The following is a 23,422-nucleotide window of genomic DNA, read 5'->3' on the forward strand; positions in this document are numbered from 1 at the left end:
AGAGACACCAGCTTTTCATGTCTTGACTGCCAGCCTGCTTTGATGCGTCATATGGACCGTAGAGTTAATGAGAGCGCGTATCACACCAGTGTGACTCCACTGTTTCAGCTGATGGAACTGTCGTTGCTGTTTTTTGGCCTCCGTCATGCTGCTGCTGTGGCTCCTTGTTAATCAAAGACACTTCATCACAGCTTGTTCACTATCAATCTGTTGCCTCTTGTTTCTCACACAGCACCCCAAACTCTGAAACTCTTTTTTGGGGGGTTGGGGTCCTTTTTTTCTATTTTTTTCTTTTTAAATGTTTCCCCTTATTGTATTTTTCTCCTCAACACCAGGAGCCAACTCAAACAGACAAGGCGCAGATTTCAACAGTAATGATGATGGCGGTGCTAAAGGTATTTTTCATCATTTTTCCCCCCTTTTTTTGACCAACAAAATGAAAGCCTGACACTTGTGCATGACAGCAAACCTGCAGACCTCTTTTTTTCCCCAATTCTTTTGAAATCCCCCTTGCTCCCCATTTACTCCCCTTGAAGGTGCATCTCAGTGCACTGCTCTCATTTTTTATTTGTATCAAACCTCTTTCCTCTTTGGAGCAATATAAAACAAAGGATCTTGTCTGAGGTGAAAGGTCACTTCTAAACAGGAAGGAGGTCCCAATAATCCTTTTTTATCTCCTGATTTTGCCGACTCAAATGTGCTCTGAGCTCAGCTATGCATGTGATTTAGCCTCTTCTGATGAATTACATTTTTAAAAACAATCATGCCCCCCTCCTCCCTTTTGACATTTTCTTTTTTTTCTCCTTCCTCCATTGCTCGGTGAAGCATGAGCACTAACCCATGTTGTTTTGACAGTGGAAATTTGTTCATCGGTGGCTCACTGAAAATCTTCGCCACCTGTTTTGTTTTTTCTTCTTCTTCTCCCCCTTCTTCTATTAACACCTCGCTCCTCTGCATGATAATAACCAAATGCTGGAGTTTTATTTTTTTTTGCGCTGTGTTGGGTAATCTGTGGGGAACCAGCAGAGAACTGGAGGTGAAAAAGCCATAGGAGACGTTTCAGTTAAAGGGCACCATTTGTCTTCTGGTGGAGGGGGGGGAGACCGGCAAGTTGCAGAAAAAGCACTGACATTTCTGAATCACATTATTACGGACATTTGTTCAGTTTTTATGGATGTTGCTCCAGAGAGAGTGATATTTGACATAATCCTCACCATGCGTTCTTCTACACGAGTTAGCATTAGCTAGGTGTTAGCCTCTACAGTTTGAGGGGGCTTGAGTCAACAGAGATGATCTACTCCTTCATGGAAACTTTACTATTTCCATTTAATACTGCAGATTTTTTATCGTTGGGCCATAAATATGCCTGTTGTTAAGCATTCAACCCTCGTGCCAAGCAAATATATATATTGAAGTATATGTCTATATTGGCTGATTGAGTTGCAGAATAACTTTTTACAGCTCCACTAAATATTTTTTATGTATGCTTTTTGGAAAGAAATCAAAGGTAACACATAAGGGTGCCTGGAATCTAAATCTAATACAACTGACCACTGAAAGTCCATTCTGATTACTGACTATCTTCTACAGAGGAGTTATGACACTTCCCATATTCACTGAGCGCAATTTCTCAGTTTAACTTTCATTCTCAAAAAACATTAATATACAGACTCTAAACTTAGATTACTTCTGCATTAAAATAGCATTAAAAGTTAGGCCTGTCACAATAATTATGTTACAGCTAGGTAAGAAACTTTATTTATCCCTCTAGGGGGAATTAAAAATTGTATTCTTAAGTGATAAAAAATAAAATAAAATAAAACAATCTCTAAATACTATAAAAGATAAACAACAAATATACAATACATTAGTGGGAGTGGGACCCAGCTGACACAGGACATTGTATTAATGTTGGTCCTTGGTTGGATATCGGTTGCAACGTCAGACAACTAAAAGCCAACGTTGAGACGTCTAAAGCTGACGTCAGTTTCACATAAAAATATCAACATCAAGCTGATGTTGATATTTAGTTGGTTTTAAGTTGTGTTGGTAAGCAACCAATATCGAACGTCTAGTCAACCTCACCTGTTTAGGTAAAATATATGTAAAATTCAGTTGTAGGGTAAATAACCAAAGCCCAACGTTGTTTCAACGTTATATTGACATTGAATGTCTATTTAACGTTAGGTTTTAACATAAACCCAATTTTCAAATCCATATCATAATCCAATGGTAATCCAACGTTGTTCTAATGCTGCATTAACGTCAGCTGGGGAGGTACTGGGAACTGTGGTGTTGCACAGTCTGATGGCTGATGGTACAGTAATGTAATTATCAGCATCATCATGTCTATATATGGACTTATCATGTGATACATGGACATGACTTTTTTTTTTTTTAAGTGTATTTTTTGGGGCTTTTTGCCTTTATGTACAGGTTAGTAGAGATAGAGACAGGAAACTGGAGGCAGAGAGGGGGGAATGACACGCAGGATAGGACCGCTCGGTGAGGGATTCAAACCGGGGTCGCCGGGGTCGCCTGCAGCGAGGACTGTAGCCTCAACACATGGGGCAGGTGCTCTACCCACTGAGCTATGCTCTACCCCCATGGACATGACTTTGATCTTTTTTTTGACCTCATTATATCAGTGGTATAAAATGATCTTCAAATGACAATCATATCGTTTATCGTGATTATTTCAATCTATCTCCAGCTGGTAGATAGCTACATTTAACAAACTGTCAAAGTAGACAATAAAGCATGAAGGTATCCACCATATATTGTTGCTTTTGTCATGTTTCTACTTCTTCCTCTTGCAAAGAAACGCCTACTGAAAACACCTACAACTGTCTGTTTTGTCAATGATATGACAGCTTCAGTTTCTACAAAGCTTCATTTTCTCCGTACTCATGACATAACACCAGACCAACAGATGCTCCACTCTCAGGGGAGAAGAACGCTGCTTTAGTTTGGGTGGGGGTTCAAAACAAATAGAAGTTTAACCTTCCTGTTGTCCTCGAGTCAAGGAAGGAAGGAAAGGAGGAAGGAAGGAAAGGAAAGAAGGAAGGGAGGAAGGAAAGGAAGGAAGGACGGAGGAAAGAAGGAAGGTAGGAGGGAGGGAGGGAGGGAGGGAGGGAGGGAGGGAGGAAAGAAGGAAGAAAGGATGGATGGAAGGGAGGAAGAAAGAAGGAAAGGAGGGAGGAAGGAAGGGAGGAAAGATGGAAGGAAGGAAGGAAAGGAGGGAGGAAGGAAGGGAGGAAAGATGGAAGGAAGGAAGGAAGGTAGTTAGGTAGGAGAGAGGGAGGGAGGGAGGGTGAGAGAAAGGAAAAGAGGAAGGGAGGGGGGGAAGGGAGAGAGGAAGGAAAGGAAGGAGGGAGGGAGGAAAGGGGATGGAGGAAGGAAGGAAGGAAGGAAAGAAAGGAAAGGAGAGAGGAAAGAAGGACGGAGGGAGGACAGAAAGGAAGGAAGGAGTGAAGGGAGAGAGAAAGGAAGGAGGGAGGGAGGAGGGGGGATGGGGGAAAGAAAGGAAGGAGGGAGGAAAGAAAGAGAGGAGCGAGGAAGGACAGAAGGAAGGAAGGAAAAAAGTTAAAAAGTGTGGACTATTAGCTTTTCCTGGAACAGTAAAGGTGTTAGAATCCAAAAATCACCTTGATTATAAAAGGTGTTGTTTTTCTCAGATGCTTTCTTTTAAAGATAAAGACTCATTGTGCTGGTGGTGTGCGTCTCTGTGTGTTATATTTCATATTTTTTAGTCTACATTGCTCATACTGTGCTCCCAACCTCTTCAGTCTGCATGACAAATAACTATGACAATTGAAAGTCTCCCTCCAGTCAGAAGTATGTGTGGCTTCTTGAGCTTCACTGTACAGAGTGATGTATGTTCACGCTTTCACTGTACAAGGCTGTACTTCACATTCATCTCCTGAAGGGGAAACATTGTATGCTCATCATTTGACATCAACCTAAAGGCCAGATTTGTGACATCGCCAGTGTGAAACCTCCACAGTGGCAAAACCACAAACCATATTATTCCAAACTGATTATATATTTACTGAGCATCTTTACGATTTACATTATTTAAAACTCATACATTTATTATAATAAAGCCATTCAGTGTATTTATGATTGTACATTATCACTGAAAAAGTCCACCTTTATTTTACAGGATTCAAACTGATCTCAGGTATCACAGGAAATGATGTATACCTACTCACCTGCTGCTGCTATTTCACATTAAAAGGCAGTCCACACTTGTATATAGTATAAGGAATTCATGTTTATTGTTTATTGTATGTAGTATTTTAGACATTGTTTATTATATATTTTATTTTATTTTATTTTTATTTATGTTTTATCACTTCACCATTACAATTTTGAATTTCCCCCTAAGGGCATCAATAAAAGTTTCCCTTACCTTACCATACCTTACTTTACCTCACCATTCAACTGGCAAAAGACAGGGTTAGGACTTTTATTGTGAAGCAACCACAGGAAACGCAATCTTGTCAGTGAGGTAGCACTGACTGCCACTGATCACCAAAAAACAAACAAACACACCTTAAAAAAATAAACTTCACATTGCACATATATAATAATACTATACGCTACAATAAGTACATATTGAACATATACTAAACAAAACTTTCAGCTCAAAACATTAACTGCCAGAGGCCTGTACTACGAAGCTGGATTTTCTCTTATCGAGGTAACTTCAGGATTAACTCTGGGTTTTTCGTCCTACGACGCTGGCTCACTTCTTACCGGGGTAAATCACCATGGTAACTGATGCTGAACGGCTAACCTGCTCCGGAGCAGGTTATGTTCTGGATAAGAGATCAATGAGTATAAAAGCACCACCTCCTGACCAATCAGGTCTCTTGGAGAATGGCCTGTGAATTGTGAATAATCATACTGTATGTCCTTATTTTCTTCATTAATGAGAAACTACATAGATAAATAAAGCCGTTTCTGATTGAAAAGGTGTAGCCTGAAGCAACACCCACCTTTTAACATTAATCTTTCAAATAGATCCCAATGTACATAACAAACACAAAATATTTATAATAATTGGCTATATACATAATGCATATAATACATAATGCACATAATAAGTGTGTTCAAAATGACTTCTAACCTTTAAAAAAATGTATGGCTTTAAAATAGCTGAAAACATTCAATTAAAGTCAAAGTAAAATAAGATGAATTAAATAAGTGGTGTTGTCGGCTAAAATGAGACCTGCTCTGTCAAATATGATTAAGGCTCTGTGGCCTAAAGGATGGATCATTGTTCCTGCCTTTGGAGTCAAGTGTACAGTGTGCATGAGTTGTTCATTTATGTTCAATGCACTTACTGTAAGGGAGGATCTCTCATATGATAGGACAGTGTGATTAGTTTCATGCACTTTACAATGGCTAGTAAGTGAAAATGTGTCATCCTGTGGAGAACAGCTGTTAATAGTACTGGTATGTAATAGTTTAATGACTATTACATACATTTGTGTTACTCCACATCGATCAAAAACCTCTGAATGTAGAAGTGACTCATCGAAATCAGTTGAGAAATTTAAACATCCAGTTTATTATCCATAAAGACTACAGCTACTACTAATTGTTTATAGACAGTCTAGCCTGGTCCAGTACGATGGTGATATTAACATAAAGCATGGAGCATGTATGTTTATATGTATATTAGACATTGAAGCCTTAATGCTGTTTAAAGCCACTTTCACATTTCACTGATATTTCTCCATCCAGATCCAAACCCACTTTACTGAGATCTGTCAAATCTGGATTAGATTACCATGGAGACTCTGGAGACTGTCAGACTTTCTTTTAAAATAATTGTAATAATTTCTAGTTTTGACACAGTAACTCTGATGTCACTATGTAATCATCAGGGTTATACTCTCATAGATAAATCCCCCTCAGAGCAGAGCAGGGTTCATGCTAACCACTGATTGTTGGGTAAAATGGGTGAAATGTCCCTTTAATCTAAGACAGGGGTGTCAAACATGCGGCCCGCGGGCCAGATACAGCCTGCTGAGGGGTGCGATCCAGCCCACTTGCCATCCAGTGCTCTTTTCCTTCCTTCCATCTGTCCTTCCTCCCTTCCTTTTTTCCTTCCTTCTGTCCTTCCTTCCATCTGTTCTTCCATTCTTCCTTCTGTCCTTCCTTCCTTTCTTCCTGTCTCCCTTCCTTCCTTGTCTGTCCGTCCTTCACTATCTCTCTTTCCTACCTTTCTTCCCCCCTTCCTTTTGCCTGTCTTTCTTTCCTTCCCATCTTATTTCCTTCCTTCCTTCCTTCCTTCCTTCCTTCCCTCCATCTTTTTAATGATCCAGCCCACATGAGATCAAATTGGTCTGTATGTGGCCCTTGAATGAAAATGAGTTTGACACCCCTGGTCTGAGACTTGGTGGTTTGTTCCCTTCTCTCAATGTATGTGTATGGGACATAAATGTCAGCTGTAATGAAATGATAAATTAACGTTTAACAATGCAACTCACATTACCATAACATTTCAACAGATAGTTTTTATCTTCACAGCAGAATGATCCTCGCTTGTTGTAGAAAGTAAGAAATGAAACCTTTTATTTTCAGCAGGAAAGTGTAATTTACTTAGTCTTGCTCTGTATCTCGCTCTGATCTTCTAAAAAGCTTGAATGTCCTCTGGGATTTCTTCACGCCAGTTAGCAAATACTATCCTATATTGGATTTGCACCTAACAGATGTAGCATAGTTTAGCTCATATTAGAAGGGCCAGATCATTGGGAGATGTTGTTGTTAAAATATTAACAAAAACACACACACACACACAGACACCATCTGCCCACAGCAGGTGTCGCGGGGAAAAAAAGACAATATCCACCTTGGAATAGTGAGAGGTAACCGTGCGCCTTTGATTATACAGCGCAAGAGTTCCTACTGAGACATTTCTAACTCTCTTTCACTTTAAAATAAAAGCAAAAGAACTGAAAAAGTGTCGGTTATGGATGATGTCAGTTTTATTGAATTTACTGGAAAAGGGTTGATGCTTGAACACTTAAGCCTCCTGTTGTCCTCGAGTCAAGGGAGGAAGGGAGGAAGAAGGAAGGAAGGGAGGGAGGAGAGAAGAAGGGAGGAAAGACGGAAGAAAGAAGGGAGGGAGAGCGGACGGAATGGAGGAAAGGAAAGAGGGAAGGGAGGAAAGGAAAGGAAAGGAAAGAAGGAAGGGTGGAAGGGAGGAGGGAAGAAGGAAGGAAAGGAGGGAGGAAAAGAAAGAAGGAAGGAAGGATGGAGGGAAGAAGGAAGGAAAGAAGGACAGAGGAAATAATGAAGGGGGGAAGGTAGGGAGAAGGAAAGAAAGAGAAGGAGGGAGGGACGAAAGGAAGGAAGGATGGAGGAAGGGAGGAAGGAAAAGAGGAAGGGAAGAAGGAAGGAAAGAAGGACAAAGGAAATAAGGAAGGGAGGACGACACATACTTGTATATGATGAACGAAGAGCATGTTCAGTTGTTACCTGGCCGCCTGTGCTGTGAAGGATCGATGCACTCTGACTGTTTGAACATCTGCAGTGGCAATGAATTAGTGGTGCAGCTCTCCTGTGGTTCACCTCCACCTCAGCTGCTACTGCTGCAGAGAAACCTGGCAGCACTGCACACTTCCTCTCTCACACCTTTATGTGCTCTAACTCTCCCACATCACATGACATCACATCACATGACATCACATCACATCACATGACATGACATCACATGACATCACATGACATGACATCACATGACATCACAACACATCACATGACATGACATCACATCACATGACATCACATCACATGACATCACATCACTTACTGTAGAAGTTTCCTCCGTGCTGTTAAATGAGCTTTTGTCAGAAGTGCTCGTCCTTTGAATCAAACGCACCCTCAATTATAATTATTCAATTATATGAGCAGAAGAAGAAATGTTAAGGGTTGTTACAAGGACTGCTTCTAAAGGTTTACTGTAATTACTTTCCTCCTTTTGAAAAAAGACACTGTGGAAAAGAACATTGTGGTTTATTCAAAGCACAGAGGCTGCTCTTACTGTATACATCATTTATTTCTATACACAAATACAATTTATGATCTTATACTGTATGTAATACATATACACACTTGTGTTTATGTATTAAAAACTGCATTGAATTGGAGTCTTATTTCAATTAAATAAACGACTTAACTGAATTATACAAGTAAGGATGATGAATAATGCATTTCTTAAAGTTTGTTTAAAGAATTAATCTAAAAGTGGAAATGAAAACATTTTACATAATGAGTTTATTTAATTTTCAAATATTTTGCACCAACCTGGGTATAATTCATACTGTATGTCTGTATTAAGTTCATATTTTCATGTTAAAAGCTCCCATACATACAAGGCTAGGGCACAGCGTATATTATATTAGCATATTTCACTTTAAATTACTGAATAGAGATTGTTTATTATTTTATATGTCTGGGTTTCATAATGATTTATTTAACATTGTCATTGAGCTGACAAACAATATGAGTAATTATGTTTACGTTATAATTACGTTCACTGCTGCTTTATTTATTATTATCTTCTTCTTTTCCTAAAATGGCCCACAATGCACAAAAATGACATTTTATTATATTATTTTATTTTATTATGTTATACTTTTGTATAGGTGCTACAAAGGTTTGTCCATTGAGGCTGTTCTGGGTCAGATTATCTCCGTATCTATGTCCATGTGTTTTAGTGAAATGAATAGTTAATAGTTTTAATAAGATAGTAGTTATGAGGATTTCTTTTTATAATGTAGCAGAAGAAGACTGGTGGCTCTAATGGTTATACAATAAACCCCACACTTCCATAAAGTTATGAAATACATTTCCATCATTATTGCTATGTTATATTTTCATGTCTTGGTAAAATAGGACATGATATTGTGATTTCTCCATAAATGAGTGGTGTAAAAGCTAAAAAATACACTCTCTCTGCTCTCTGAAACATGAATCAAGGTTTAATCACATTTATTGATCAGTCAGATCCACTATTGATGCTTTCTAAACACATCTGTGCTTCAATATTTGGTATAGACACTTTTTATGAGTGGATTCTTAGACCGGGTCAAAACTGACTGAATCAGAGACATACATTCATACTACCATATATGTGAACAATGAAAACTTTTGCATATATGTTGGCAGGTTTGTGTTTGGTTGTGGGCCAAATAATGACCTTCTGTGAGAGGGGGGGGGGGGGGGGGGGGGGGGGACTGGAGATCGGCACGCACTTTCCCACTGCTCCCCTTAACCGCTACAAGCAAATGGAAAAAAATCAGACAAACCCCCTTAAACATGCTCCCCCTCATCTCTCCTCAACCTCCCCCTGAACCACCCTGACCCTCCCCCCCCCCCACATAAAGATGAGTAATGCGTGAAACACCGTGCAGCCGGCGGAGGAATATATTATCCCTGCAGTCTAGGTGGCAGTGATGAATGTTGGGGGCCCAGCCTGAGAGAGAGAGAGAGAGAGAGAGAGAGAGAGAGAGAGAGAGAGAGAGAGAGAGAGAGAGAGAGAGAGAGAGAGAGAGAGAGCTCTTCAAGCAGTTTCTTTAGTTTTAAGTGCACTCCACGCTGACAGGACTGGGACATGGCGCCGTGAGACCACCCTCTTCTTCCCCAGCCATAAAACATAGCTCTAAATCTGTAGGGGGATCTCTCTGTTGGATCAAAGTGCCCTGAGTAGACCCCCCCCCCCACTCCACCCCTCCTCTCCTTTTTCCTTACTTCTGACTCCTCTGCTGCACCAAAAAGACCAGAGCATAAACACCCAGTTTGAACCGACCGAATAGTTCAGCCTGCAGATGTGTATCAGTTAGAGACTATGACATCTTGATGGCAGCACTCTTGTTTTATGTCTATCTTCCTCTTCAAGGTTGTTTCCCGCCCTCCCACCAACGCTGTTCCATCGGGTCTCTCCTAATGTGGAAGTGGATGACAAACACAGGAACTTATTGACATCATCCTGCCATCCCTGCCTCTGTAATTAGCAGCTCTGTATTTAACACAAAGCCAATCTGTGCAAGGGGTCAGTTCAGGCCCTATAGCTCCTCTTCGGGCTCAGTTGTTTAGGACCCTTCACTCCTGCCTCCCCCGCCCCCCCATCCCTCTCGGCTGGGTTGGAGGTAAGGAGTTGTGGAGATACAGTAGACGCAGTCGCATTAGCAAAAGCTGAGGCGCCCACTCAGACTACGGCAAAGATTAATAACCTGTCACTGCGGGTTGCTTTCGACTCCTTCGCCTCACTGTTTTCTTTTGCGGAGGAGGAGAACGATACACCCCTCCCTCCTTATCCCTGCGCCTTCCTGCCTGCTCGGCTGGCTGGCTGGCTGGCTGGCTGGCTGACTGGCTGCTTTGCATTCTGCCAGGCCTACTGAGGTGCAACATATATACAGCAGCCAGCATTCTAGTTGCACGCTGTTGTGCATCTCACCACAGCCTACGGCAATTGGAAGAGAAACCAATAATTGGTGTGGGCAGTGGGCCTCCACTTTAAACCAATTACACAGCACAGACTGGAGCTCTTTAGATATATTTTTTTCATACAGCAGCAGAAGTAGCTCTATTATAAATGGCATATGTAATTCTAAATAATATCCACGCTCCTGAGCATTCACTATATTTTTAATAAAAAGCAGTTCTGTTGCAAAATCTGAAATAATAGACGAGTATGAACAAATAAAGGCTGGTCGCTAATAGATACAGAATAAGTTGTTTTTCTGTTTTTGAAGTGCAGTTAAGGTACAATTCATAAAGCTTCCTGCACTGATGATTCACATCAAATCAAATCAAATCCTTCCAGTGGCTCCACAGGCATGTTATAGGATGAGTTCACAATTTCCTGACTGTATTTGACAGACTTAAAACAGCAGTCAGGCCTCCAAATGAACATTTCCTTTCTATAATCATTCCTCCTGTTCATACTGACCATTAGAAGATCCCTTCATAATACACTTACAATGGAAGTGATGGAGGACTAAATCCACAGTTCTGTATTTAAAAGTTGATCTGAAGCTAATATGAAGCTTCTAAGAGGGAATTTGATGCTAAAAAGACTGTAAATGTGTCAGATATCCACTACATAGAAGCTTTTAAGTGCAATTTTGCACAAAATGACTATGATTTTGGCTCTAATCCTACACTGAAAGCACATTTCACAAGGAGATCCTTTAATAGTCAGTATGAACAGGAGGAAAAACGCTATCACTGTTCATATGGAAACCTGATTGCTGGTTTAAGACACACTTGAAAACACACTTTAAAGAGTACAGTCTAGACTGTAGAGGGTAGAGTTAATATGGTGAGGGTAACACTAACCCCAGTGATAACCTTAACCATAACCTCAGAGTTAAAATGCCATTTGAGCCACTGCAAAGCATTTATCTTTATAGGAGGTGTTACATTTCACTGACAGTAGCTTATAATAACATTATAACATTTGAAGCTGATGGAATTATTGAGCAAACTAAAACAATTAATAGTTAGAAAAACACAGCAGTAGAGTAGAAAAAGTAACCAAATACACTGAGGTATTATTTGAGTATTTTCATGTGATGCTACTTTCACTATTAACCCTCCTGTTGTCCTCAAGTCAAGGAAGGAAGGAAAGGAGGAAGGAAGGGAGGAAGAAGGAAGGAAATGAGGAAGGAAGGGAGGAAGAAGGAAGGAAATGAGGAAGGAAGGGAGGAAGAAGGAAGGAAAGGAGGGAGGAAGGAAAGAAGGAAGGAAGGAAGGAGAGGGAGGGAGGAAGGAAGGAAAGGAGGGAGGGAGGAAGGAAGGAAGGAAGGGAGGAAGAAGGAAGGAAGGAAGGAGGAAGGGAGGAAGAAGGAAGGAAAGGAGGGAGGAAAGAAGGAAGGGGAAAAGGAGGAAGGAAGGGAGGAAGAAGTAAGGAAGGGAGGAAGAAGAAAGGAAGGGAGGAAGAAGTAAGGAAAGGAGGGAGGGAGGAAGGAAGGAAGGAAGGAGAGGGAGGGAGGAAAGAAGGAAAGGAGGGAGGGAGGAACGAAGGGAGGAAGGAAGGAAAGGAGGGAGGGAGGAACGAAGGGAGGAAGGAAGGACAGGAAGGAAGGAAGGAAGGATGGAAGGAAGGGAGGAAGAAGGAAGGAAGGAAGGAGGAAGGGAGGAAGAAGGAAGGAAAGGAGGGAGGGAGGAAAGAAGGAAGGGAGGAAGAAGTAAGGAAGGGAGGAAGAAGAAAGGAAAGGAGAAAGGAAGGGAGGAAGAAGTAAGGAAAGGAGGAAGGAAGGAAGGAAGGAGAGGGAGGGAGGAAGGAAGGAAAGGAGGGAGGGAGGAACGAAGGGAGGAAGGAAGGAAAGGAGGGAGGGAGGAAGGAAGGAAGGAAGAAAGGAGGAAGGGAGGAAGAAGGAAGGAAAGGAGGGAGGAAGGAAGGAAGGAAAGGAAGCAGAGAGGAAGGAAGGGAGGACGGAGTAAAGAATGAAGGAAGGAATGAACAGTCAAAACAGACGGGGTCAATTTGACCCGGGAGGACGACAGGAGGGTTAATATTCTAATGAAGCTAAATCCTGCTCACTGCATTTTTAAGTAAATGGTCTGATGACTTCTTCCACTACTGTTCTAGTGTGACATGACTATCACTGTACTGAATGAATCCAGCCAACAGGTAAACACAGAAGAAGTGATTTGTCGGCATTAAAACAGCAACAAATCTGAAATATAGAAGCCTCTCAATAAATCATTTCTAAAACAGGAAACTTGCAGTAAGCTCCTGTCTCTCATATAAGCCTGTTTCAAACAGATGCCTGGATTTCTCTGCAGTTGAGGTAAATTAAGTCCCTAAAATGAGAATTTACGGTAAGCTCAATATCGTGGCTTTGAATCTCTCGCTTTGTACACAAGCCGGCCAGCCTCCCCTCTCTCTCAACTGGATATTTTCCTCAGCAGATGCTCTCATCCCAATGACATTTGAGAGACTTCCAAGCCGGCTGGTCGGCAGGGCCGGGGATAATGGGTTTGTTCTGCTGTTGGTTCCAGGCAGCCACAGCTACAGTATAGTAGATGCAGGGTCATGTGAGGACAACAATATGATACCTCACGTTAGACTTTTTTTTTCTTGGGTTAAAAGGAGTAACGTGACAAAAAATGCTTGTCTTAGCTAAAGTGCACCCAGAGGATTTGATGTAAAAGCCCCCCTGATAATGAAGATGCCGCTCTCTTTTGTCAAGAGGATTTATATCTTCTCCCTCCATCTTCTTCCATGGAAAGGACCCACTCTTAATTTATAATCACCACCTACACATGTACTAATCACCAAGCTTAATCACAACTGGAGAGCCTCATGAACAAGGTATTCATGTGGCCTAATTGCAACGTTCCCTGCACATTACACAAAGAACAAATGGAGCAAGCGGGAGAGGAGACAGATGTAGAGATTGCAGGGTTAAAGCCATGGTGAGGGTTTGATCAGGGTCTGCTGGAGAACATCAGCAACCATATCTCAAACGCCAACAATCCTTCTTAGTGGAAACATGATCTGTGTTAAATTAGAAAAGGTTAAAAGGAAAAGTCAGAGTCATTTCCCTGTTGTGCAGACACTGACACTGTGTAGTGTTTTCCTGCTGATTACAGCGTTATGAATGATTGTAATCCATGTTTCCTGTATGACAGTGATTTGTTCTGAGTTGTTAATGATGTAAGCCTCAGACAGGAGTGGAAGAAGAATCCAGTACATGTAAAAAAAAATATATATTTTTTTGTTTTGTTATGTTATTTATTTAATTTAATGTATTTTCATTATTATCATTATTATTATTATTATTATTATTTAATGTGTTTTTATTCATTATTATTATTTTTTTTTTTCCTTTTCTGATTGATTTATGTAATTTTGAAATGTAGAAAATTAGGACAGCCTTGATTAAGATGCAATGCAGCCCAATGATTTTGTGTAAATTAGTTGTCATTTCCTGTGTTGATTTTAGATTTTATGCTTAAAAGCAATAAATGTATGTCATCACCACACACTCTAAGCCTGACCACAGAATGGGGCATACCTACTTATTTTCTAATATTATTTTAGGCAGCTATATTAGTATTGATACATATGCAAAAATGTGTATTCTCCCTGTGTGTTGATTTAATTAGAGGCAAAAGCACTATATATAAATCTAATTTGTTGTGTTTATCTTTCAGATTTTTTGCATGGGATTATCTTATTTAACTGTCAAACAATACTAACTAGTCCGTGTCCATCACTGAAGTCAGTTTTTAAAATATATTGTCACTCATCTGCTTTTTTTCATCACAGATATCCATGATGAGAACGGGTTGAAGCCAGTCATGGTTTACATCCATGGAGGCTCCTACATGGAGGGAACCGGCAACATGATTGATGGCAGCATCCTGGCCAGCTACGGGAACGTCATTGTCATCACAATCAACTACCGGCTCGGGGTTCTGGGTGAGTCTATCTATTTGAACCTTTAATTAGTATGACGAAGGCAAGAAAGTGAGTTATTGATTTGAGGTTTGATTTAATGACTAATTGGCTCTCTCTGTTTCACCAGTTGGCTAGTTTTTTGTATGACTTTTGTAATGCTACATTTAAATTCCTCTTTGGGTTGACAGTTGAAGTTCTTTTCGATTACATTTCTGGATCTTTGATTCTTTTAATTAAACTGGAATTACTTGTGATCTATATATTCCATTGGATTCTGATATCATTCTAATAGAACAAATATATGCTGAAACCAATCCAATGGGTTAATCCTTTTATACACACACACACACACACACACACACACACACACACACAGTTGTTTGATAAAACTTTTTCGCTCTTGATTGCCTGTACTGTTTGTAGGGTCCTCCGCCTCCTCCTAGCATTTGTTTTCCTAGTGCCAATCAGCCACTAATGGTGCAGTGGGTGGTGGTTTGCATTTCTCTGCACTCTTTATTCATTTCTTTATTCCAAATAGTTATATTCAGATGCAGCCTCGGATGACCCCTCGCAGCATAAGAAAAGTCGATTTAAATGACTCTTACATGCGTAGCCTTTTCAGTGACTTTAATCAGTGTGCAGCATCAAACATCAAGCAGCCTCAAAATTCTGTGCCAGATAAATTGATCCGTTGTGATCTGAGCTGGTATCTACACTGTGCTTGCGCATCTTATTTTGTTTCCGTCTGTGAGATGAAAGTGGTTTCAGGCTCAAACAGGGATACTTTATCTTGCCTTTGACATGAAGGTTTGAGCTCCGAATGTCTGTTGCTCAAGAAAACTGGCTTGAGTCTGAGAGGAAGCTGATAACATCAAAAGTTTGGAGGGAAACAGTTTTGAAATTCAGTCACTGAAATACTGAAGTCCTTCTGGTGGAAGCACAGCTGTAGCCACTTTCTGTTTCCCTACTGATACTCGACTGTGTCTGCAGAGCATGTTTTTACTTTGTTTCTCTTGAGTAAATCGAAGTGTAACCTCTGAATAGGCCAGAAAACAAACTTGTGAACCTTTCTTACTCTTTATATAGTATCCCCATTATAAAACAGTCAGCCTGAGAAGTTTAAATGATGGCTGCAAGTAAAGTTTGTCCCTCACTACGCCTTAGTCAGAGCTGTGAAGTATTTCCGCACATTGATTGCACCAATGGGCGATATAGCACCTAATTTGAATGTACTCCTGTAAATGTAGACCTGATGCAGAGCGTTTTAAGAAGCATGTTGCATATGCCTGCAAAAATAAAGTGTAAGTTCTCTGCTACTGAGCTTGAAATATTGCAAAATCTTGGAATATGAGAAGAGTATATGTACGACAGTGGAACACCGAATGGCTGGCACATAAGCATGCAGGATTTTATAGCTATTTGATGCTATGTAGGTGATTACAGATGAGCATGTTCACTGAGGTGATGTATATGATTAGGTCATGAGGTTCTCTTGAATACACATCTATAGAAGAGAAGTGGAAGGACTGTAAGGCCTCTAAGGGCAGAGCTACGGCTCTTGAGGACTGCTGCTTCCAGATTCTTTTCCTGTACACATGCAGATAAATGTAAAAAAGAAGAAAATGGAAATGAAATCTTTTCCAACTAAAAATATAATCAAAAAAAGGAAATACTAAAGCTATCACACATGTCACAACACTATAGTCACACTGTCCCTGCACCAGCTTCTAGTCATACTTCCTTAAATTCAGGTGACCTTCATTGTCAGGACAACAGTAAAGTCCAATTTCCTGACTAGAGGTTGGAAACCTGACAGTCATGAAGTGAACAGTGGCTTACTGGTCAATTGATCATCTTATCAAGTCACTCTATATGCATATACTACGTTACTTTCCCCGTTCATAATTACTACGGCCACTAGATGGCATAATTGTAACTATAGGTCGTTTTTGCCTGCCTGAATTACTAATGTTTTTCTGGTGAGGATGGGCTGTCCTGCAAGATTGGAGGCTACGATATGTGAGCGCAAATGGCAGTTTAATAATTCTGTTATCTCAACAAATAGCTCAGTGGCTGAATTAAAAAACGCTCATCACTTGGAGTTTGGTGTGACTTTGGAAGGAAGCTTGTCAAATTTTCTCCCGTTCTCCTTTGACAAACTAAATGTCCCCTACCAGGCCAACACTGTCTAGACACCAGCATCACGGATACAATTGCCTTCACAGTGGTTCTACTACTTGTTTAAGGTAGAGGAAGATTGTGGTCATGGTTGAGGAAAACCAGAAGAAACCACAACACTGACTGTGGCAGGAAATTGGAAGCGAGTAGTTACTGCTTGTCTCAAAGTCACACACTCTGTTGATTCATCCAGGCATGCTGGCCTCCTCTGTTAGAGCTTTTTTAGCACTATAACTACATCAACAAACCACAAATGCTGGAGTTTTCATTGTTAGGACTCTTCACATCAGCAGGTGTTGTATGCCATATAATGTCCATATAATCCTCCTGTATGTTGTTGTGCTACAAAGAAAGATTCATTTAATTTGATCTTGACGCAACTTTAGGGTAAATAAACACCAGCAGACTCATGAGTGTTGATGATGACGATGGTGGTAGCTGGGATGTCATTGATGGTGACAATGGTTTTCATGCCTACTACAGTGTATTCAGTGTTGGGGAGTCACTAGTTCCATAAAACAGTGTTACATAATTTAATTAGAGAATAAATGTAACTGTAATCCGCTACAGCTGATGAGTTATGGTTGAATATGTTGATGATTACAAAGGAGGTTACATCTGAACCTTATAGTAACTAGTAATCTGTAACCTATAGCCATATATATTCTTTAAAATAAGATTTACTGGACATATTTATAGGATACAGCTGGAAATCGTCTATTTTTGGGTCGGTGTGAACAAATTTCATGTGCAGAAGCAAACCAACAATGAACTGATGTACTAACAAATAATGTGTGAGCATCCAAAGCCTGATATACCATACACGATATTATCTTGTTCTATGCCCTTTGAAAAATGAAGCCAGTTGCTGCACATGCTCAGTGGAATCTGCTATACAAGGAAAGTCACTACTGATGGTTACTATCTTATCACTGTTATTAGTCTTAGGAGCCTTTTCTAAACAAGGTACAGTAACCATTCTCTCTTCAGGGATGAAGAACATGTCAGCCAGTGCAGCAGTGTGGATCACTGATGTGTTTTTAATAGTGGCTCTACAGCACAGAGGAATAAGATATATCTTTGGGTACACACACAATACTTACCAGTAGATCAGTTCATTGTTGGTTTGGATCCAAACATGAGATTTGTGGACAATAAGAAAAATACAGGACGAAAGGAAGGAAGGACAGATGGAAGGAAGGACAGATGGACAGATGGAAGGAAAGACAGAAGGAAGCAAGGAAGGATGGACAGATGGAAGGAAGGACGGAAGGAAGCAAGGAAGGAAGGACAGAGGGAAGGAAGGACAGAAGGAAGAATGGAAGGAAAGACAGAAGGAAGAAAGGAAGGAAGGACAGATGGAAGGAAGGACAGAAGGAAGAAAGGAAGGAAGGAAGGAAAAGAGCACTGGATGGCAAGTGGGCCGTATGTTATGTTTGACACCCACAGTTCATCTGATTAAGAAACACGTGCAGAAAACAAACTAACAATAAAACCACCCAGCTAAATGAGAGTTTTGCTGCTGGGTACAGTTAAATCTCTGCTGCTGTTATAATTCTTATCTTATCCTCTCCTCTTAAATAAAACAATATTTCCTTGGTACCACTTAATTTGAAGTACAGTTTATATAGTCATGTTTCAAGGCAAATGTACTTGTATAGACTTAGCCTTGGTTAACATATAGCTATGTACAACATATATTTGTATTGGATGTGATTTCTATTTCTCTTTTAAATCTCAGTGTGTTTTCTGTGTTTGCATGTGGTTCATTGTCTGTTGAAGTGAAGCCACAGTACATCCTTATGCACACGCTGCTCCGCTCCGCTCTGCTTACCATTTGTTATAAGGCCGAGCTGTCTGCACCAGTCACTATATTTAGTTGCTGGAGAGCCGGGGGGAAAAGGTGTTCTGGAAAAGTGTGCACTGCGGAGAGGAAAAGAGAGATAGAAACAGAGAGAATGCAGATGAGAATACAGATAGAGACAACAGCACAGAGGTGTGTAGAACAAGAGAGAGGGAACAGAGAGAGAAATGTGGAAATGGAGATCTTGTTAAGCTGCAGATTTTGATGTAAAAACACACCTGTCCCTAAAACAAGTGGAGTCGTGACAGGAAAGAGTGTTCCATCTCCACTAATTGACACACAGTAGATTCACCCTGTGTGTTCATATTAAATTCTTGTGTCAGGTGCAGTCAGTGGAGAGAAACCATTTGCACATAGAGAGTACTAGCTGGTGTTTGATACCTCTCTGGTCTCTTTGGTATAATTAAGCATTGTAGACTGGAGCTCTCTGTCCCTTCATGCTGTTGCAATATTTCAATTTTATGTACCGTGAGAGTTCAATAGGTGGTATGAGAGAAAACAGCAGGGTGGAGACAGATGACTTTTAGGCAGAGCTTTACTGTAGCTCCAGGCATCAGAATCCAACAACAACCACACTTCCTTGTCTCTAAACCCCCAGGTGACTAACCCAACCAATCAGAGGCCAGGAACGACCTAGAATTAGACCTAGGCAAATGTAACTGTAATGAGGCAAAACCACAGAAACAGATTCAAGAGACTATTTGAACTGTTTCAAAAGATGCTGGTGTAACTATCTGAGTCTGTAAATATGTAAATAATAAAGCCCAAATATATAACTACTTAACTGCATAAACATTGTAAATATATTGCTGGTAATGGTCATCTAATACTTAATGTGGATACCACAACTACTCAAGCTATGGTGATAGAGTGTGAACAGTTTACCACAGAGAATCATGGAAAGGTAGAAGTGGTTGTTTACTTCTCTTGTTGGAGGTTAATGAAGCACAAGCGTGTGCTGCTCTAAATGTGTTACATTTACAGCTCACTGTGGCTTCTGCTTCTTGTTCTAGCACTGATCCGCTGACTTAAATAGCCCTAAATATGTCCACATCTTCAGTAGCTGCTCTGGAGTTTTCAGTTGTAGCAAACATCTGTCTCAGCAGATGGAAGATTTCCATTTTCCTGAGAACATTAAAGGTTTCTCATCCACGTTGGCCTAAAACAGACTGAAAGTTCATTCTTGATCTTGTTAGAAGCAGCTGACAAAATAATTCATCACAAGGTCCGTTTGGTAGGTGTTCTGGAGCTTTGGGGTGCAGGGTTAGGGTTAAGGTTACTGCTTTCAAAGTCAAGAAGGACCTTTCAATCTTTATGTCTTTATCTTTTAAGGTTCACAGTGTTTAGCAAATCTCACCAGAATTAGTGATAATGTTAGAGCTGAATCGGTGGTGGGAACAAAACAACAGTGAAGAAGCAGAAATGTCTGCTTTACATTAGCTGTAAGTTGATACAGCTCTACAAACAATGAGTCTAGAAGGATGAACAGGAACATAGGAGGAAAACTAAAGTTCAAACCACACAGATTCACCAAGTAGCTACAACAGTCTTAAGTTTTAAATTATACTCACCAGCACAGACACTCACACGTTGAGCCAGTCAGTTTAGAGCAGGACACAGCTTGGTTTGAGGTGCGAAGTTGTCCCAGTTTGGCCCCAATTAACCCTGCTAAAAGGCAGAAGCAAGCGTTTGTTAGTGAGGTTATCTCCTGCTGGCCACAGTCGCTGTGAATGCTCTCAGCTTGGCACAGGCTTGACATGATTAAAGCATTCTATACCAAGCCTGTGGAAGAAAAAATGGCCGTAGTAATTGTTGAGATTTGTGAAAATGGCTAAACAGCTTAGAGCGAGATTCAGTGGGTCAAGAAACACAAGCAGTCAGGCTGTAAACAAAGCAGCAGTTTATCCAGATGATCGAAGCCACTTTACTAGAGGTCAGACTGAAAGTGAGTGGAATCAAGTGGAATCAACTCATCTTTTGTCCCAAATATAAAAACAAAAGTTTAATCAATTTCAAGTTAAATTAACTTCAAATTGGAAAATTTCAGAACAGTCCTTCTGACTTGAAGTGTTTTGAATTGAAATGATGAGTTGAATGAATACACCATTGATAGTTCAAACTCATGAAATTAAGGATCAAATCCACAAAAGGATTGTGCAGCTTTTGTGGCCTCTGAAGCAGTTAAAATGAGAAAAAATAGCATCTAATTCACAAAGCACCTGCATTTCATCCTGCAATTAGGGTGGTGCTATTAGTGTCTTCACAGAATTGGTGTAAACTGTGTTCAAGCTTGTGAGGCTCAAATTGATGCTTAATGATGTCAAGGGCAGAGTGGAATGTAATTAAATATGTAATAATTCATATCAAATATAATATGAATGTAATATACTTTTTGGTTTTGCTTTTGATCTAATTTCTTATGGTTCTTAATTTATTCATTTCTATGTGCTTTTTCTTTTTTGGAAAATTGTTTAAAAGGACCAAAATAAATGAGTAGTACTATTAATGTTTACAATAGTCATCCAATGCAGTAACATTAAATTCTGCGCCTGGCTCTGGGTGCTATGGGTGCTCTGGGTGCTCTGGGTTCTCTGGGTTTAGGTCAGGATCTTGTCAACTCCTAAATCCACCCCTGAGTCTAAGTTTCTAAAGAAACAGGATCAGTATGTAAAGAGACTTTGATAGCACACGTTGGTAGAGTTATTTTTGTACCTTGAAGAAAGCTGATAGAACTCACTTTGGGTCTTTAACACACTTAAAGATCAGTCACACTAACAAAGTCACTGAGAGGAGAGCAGCGTTACATGTTGTCTTTGTACTGACTCTGTACCACATGACTCTAACTGCAGCAGCCACAGCTCCAAACTCTGTGTGATGAAAAACTGAAAAAAAAAAAAAAAAAAAATAAAAAGCTAATGTGACTGTAATGTTTGTCAGTAGTGTCAATGAACATTTTATATCTTCTATCTACGTTAATTCAATTCATTTTACATTTTTAAAAAATCCTGAAATGACTGAGCTAATTATTAAACTGAAGCTCAGTTAATCCACATTTTTAACCCTTACATATTGTTCGGGTCAAATTTGAACCATTTTGACATTTGACACCAGTAAATCCAGTCCACATGTTGGTCTTTTTACCGTAAATGTTTTATGATTTCCCCTAAAGTGGCCCCAAAATGCACAAAACTAAAAATATTTCAAAATCTTATACTTTTATATAGGTGCTACTTACAAATTGTTGTCCATTGAGTCTGTTCTGGGTCAAATTTGACACATTTTAATGGTTATACAATAAACCCCACAGTTCTTATGGTGTAGAATATGAACAATATGTAAGGGTTAAGGCAGGTTGAGACATTTTAATATGTTTTACAGTTCATCCCTCATTGAACAGAAACACTGTGCTCAAAACTAAACTAATTCTTGCAGGTCTTGTTACTTAATTTATTGTCATTGTTCATTGTGTTTTTTGACCAACCATACCTCTGTTGCTATCCTCTGAGATTTTAGAGGTTAGGTTTGTTAAATTTGCTGATAGAAATCATTGAAAAAACAACCACAAAATAAAGCAGGCACATTATTAAGGTTGTGCTTTCCATGTTCTGTGCCTGCAGACAGCTGTTGGTCTTGCTGACACCCACACAGTCCCATTTATACTCTTTTCAGAGCTCTGCAGGCACAGACACGTTCCAGATGTGCTGCTACTAAATATGGTTGCAGTGTGATAACGAGCATATGCACAGTTGACTCGCTCACAACTAGTACAGTCTGTGCAGTCAAATGTTGGTATGCAGGGGTGGATGATGACATTTACATCATGCTAATCAACGTGGAATCTTGCTGCCATGTGGACAATGCAGATGTAAAGTTCTCACTTGTTTGTGGTATACGAGGGGCAACCCAAAAATTCCTGGGATTGTTAAAAAGAAAAAAAACTGCCATTATACATTTTTTCTGTAATAACTTTCTAATACCCTTCAAAGTAGCTCCTTGAGATGTGATATACTTCTAGGAAACCTCTATTTGGGAGATCGGTAGTTTGATTCCCAGCTCCTCCAGTCTGAATGTTGAAGTGTCCCTGGGCAAGATATAATCCTCACATTGCTCCCAAAGGCTTTGCCAATGGTGTGTGAATGTGATTTGTAGTTTAAACGTGCTTTGAATGGACAGAAAACTAGGGAAGCACGATTCCTATAAAGGTTGAATTTGGGCAGCAAATATGGGTCCTAAGTGGGTTTTTCTGCAGTTTACATGGCAGCCCCACCTGTTTTGCTTCAAGTGGGTTCTGACTGGGTTTCAGGAGAGGCCCAACTGGGTGAGCTATGGATGCCCATATGGGGCCTACTGTACATGGGTCTCATCCAGTGGGATCACAATGGACCTTAAATGGGGACCATTCAGCCAGCCCACATGGGATTCACATGTTGGGCCCATGTTACTGAAACCATGTGGGACCTGCAAAATGTTCCCAGTTCAAGCCCATGCCCACTCAATACCCATGTGTGGCCCACATGGACATGCTGGCTGGTATATCAGTATAGTGCATTTACCATTTACCATAGCTCCTTGTTTCTTTTCTGATTTTCTGATTGACTACTCTTCTCCCTTTTCAGTCCAAATTTTACTTTCACCAAGTTGTAGGTGTGTGATACCTAGCAGAACATCTGGTAACTACTCCTTACTCCAGCTATCAGTGGATTTTGTTGATTTTTTTGGTCCTCCTTGTATTCTCAAACCACAATCATCCATTCATCCGGTAAGAATGCTGTCTGTTTTTAATTTAGTCTTTAAGGAGGCTCATTTATTGCTCAGTATTTCCTTCTGCAGTGACGAAAGAACACAAGAGTGAGAATGCTCTGCTAAATATCAGACACAGCAGTTCCCACACCTCCCAATATTCCAAGGTACTGTTGTTCAAATGATTCAAACTGATACCTCCAGCTGTT

At 40.2% G+C, this 23,422-nt stretch overlaps 1 protein-coding gene across 8 annotated transcripts in view; it reads left to right on the forward strand.

Moving 5' to 3' along the window:
• The window catches only part of nlgn4xa (neuroligin 4 X-linked a), a 97,362-nt gene that overhangs the window by 16,520 nt on the left and 57,420 nt on the right, over positions 1 to 23,422 (forward strand). For 2 of the 8 annotated variants that reach the window (XM_053314329.1, XM_053314327.1), the window contains 2 exons: positions 339 to 395; positions 14,300 to 14,452. In XM_053314329.1, coding sequence (XP_053170304.1) covers positions 339 to 395; positions 14,300 to 14,452 — 210 coding nt within the window. Of the gene's footprint in view, positions 1 to 335; positions 396 to 12,017; positions 12,056 to 12,241; positions 12,344 to 14,294; positions 14,453 to 23,422 lie in introns of those variants that run through there. The other 6 variants (XM_053314325.1, XM_053314330.1, XM_053314324.1 and 3 more) reach the window with 5 other exon arrangements.

This window comes from Scomber japonicus, chromosome 24 (genome assembly GCF_027409825.1).
Source record: "Scomber japonicus isolate fScoJap1 chromosome 24, fScoJap1.pri, whole genome shotgun sequence".
NCBI lineage: Eukaryota > Metazoa > Chordata > Actinopteri > Scombriformes > Scombridae > Scomber > Scomber japonicus.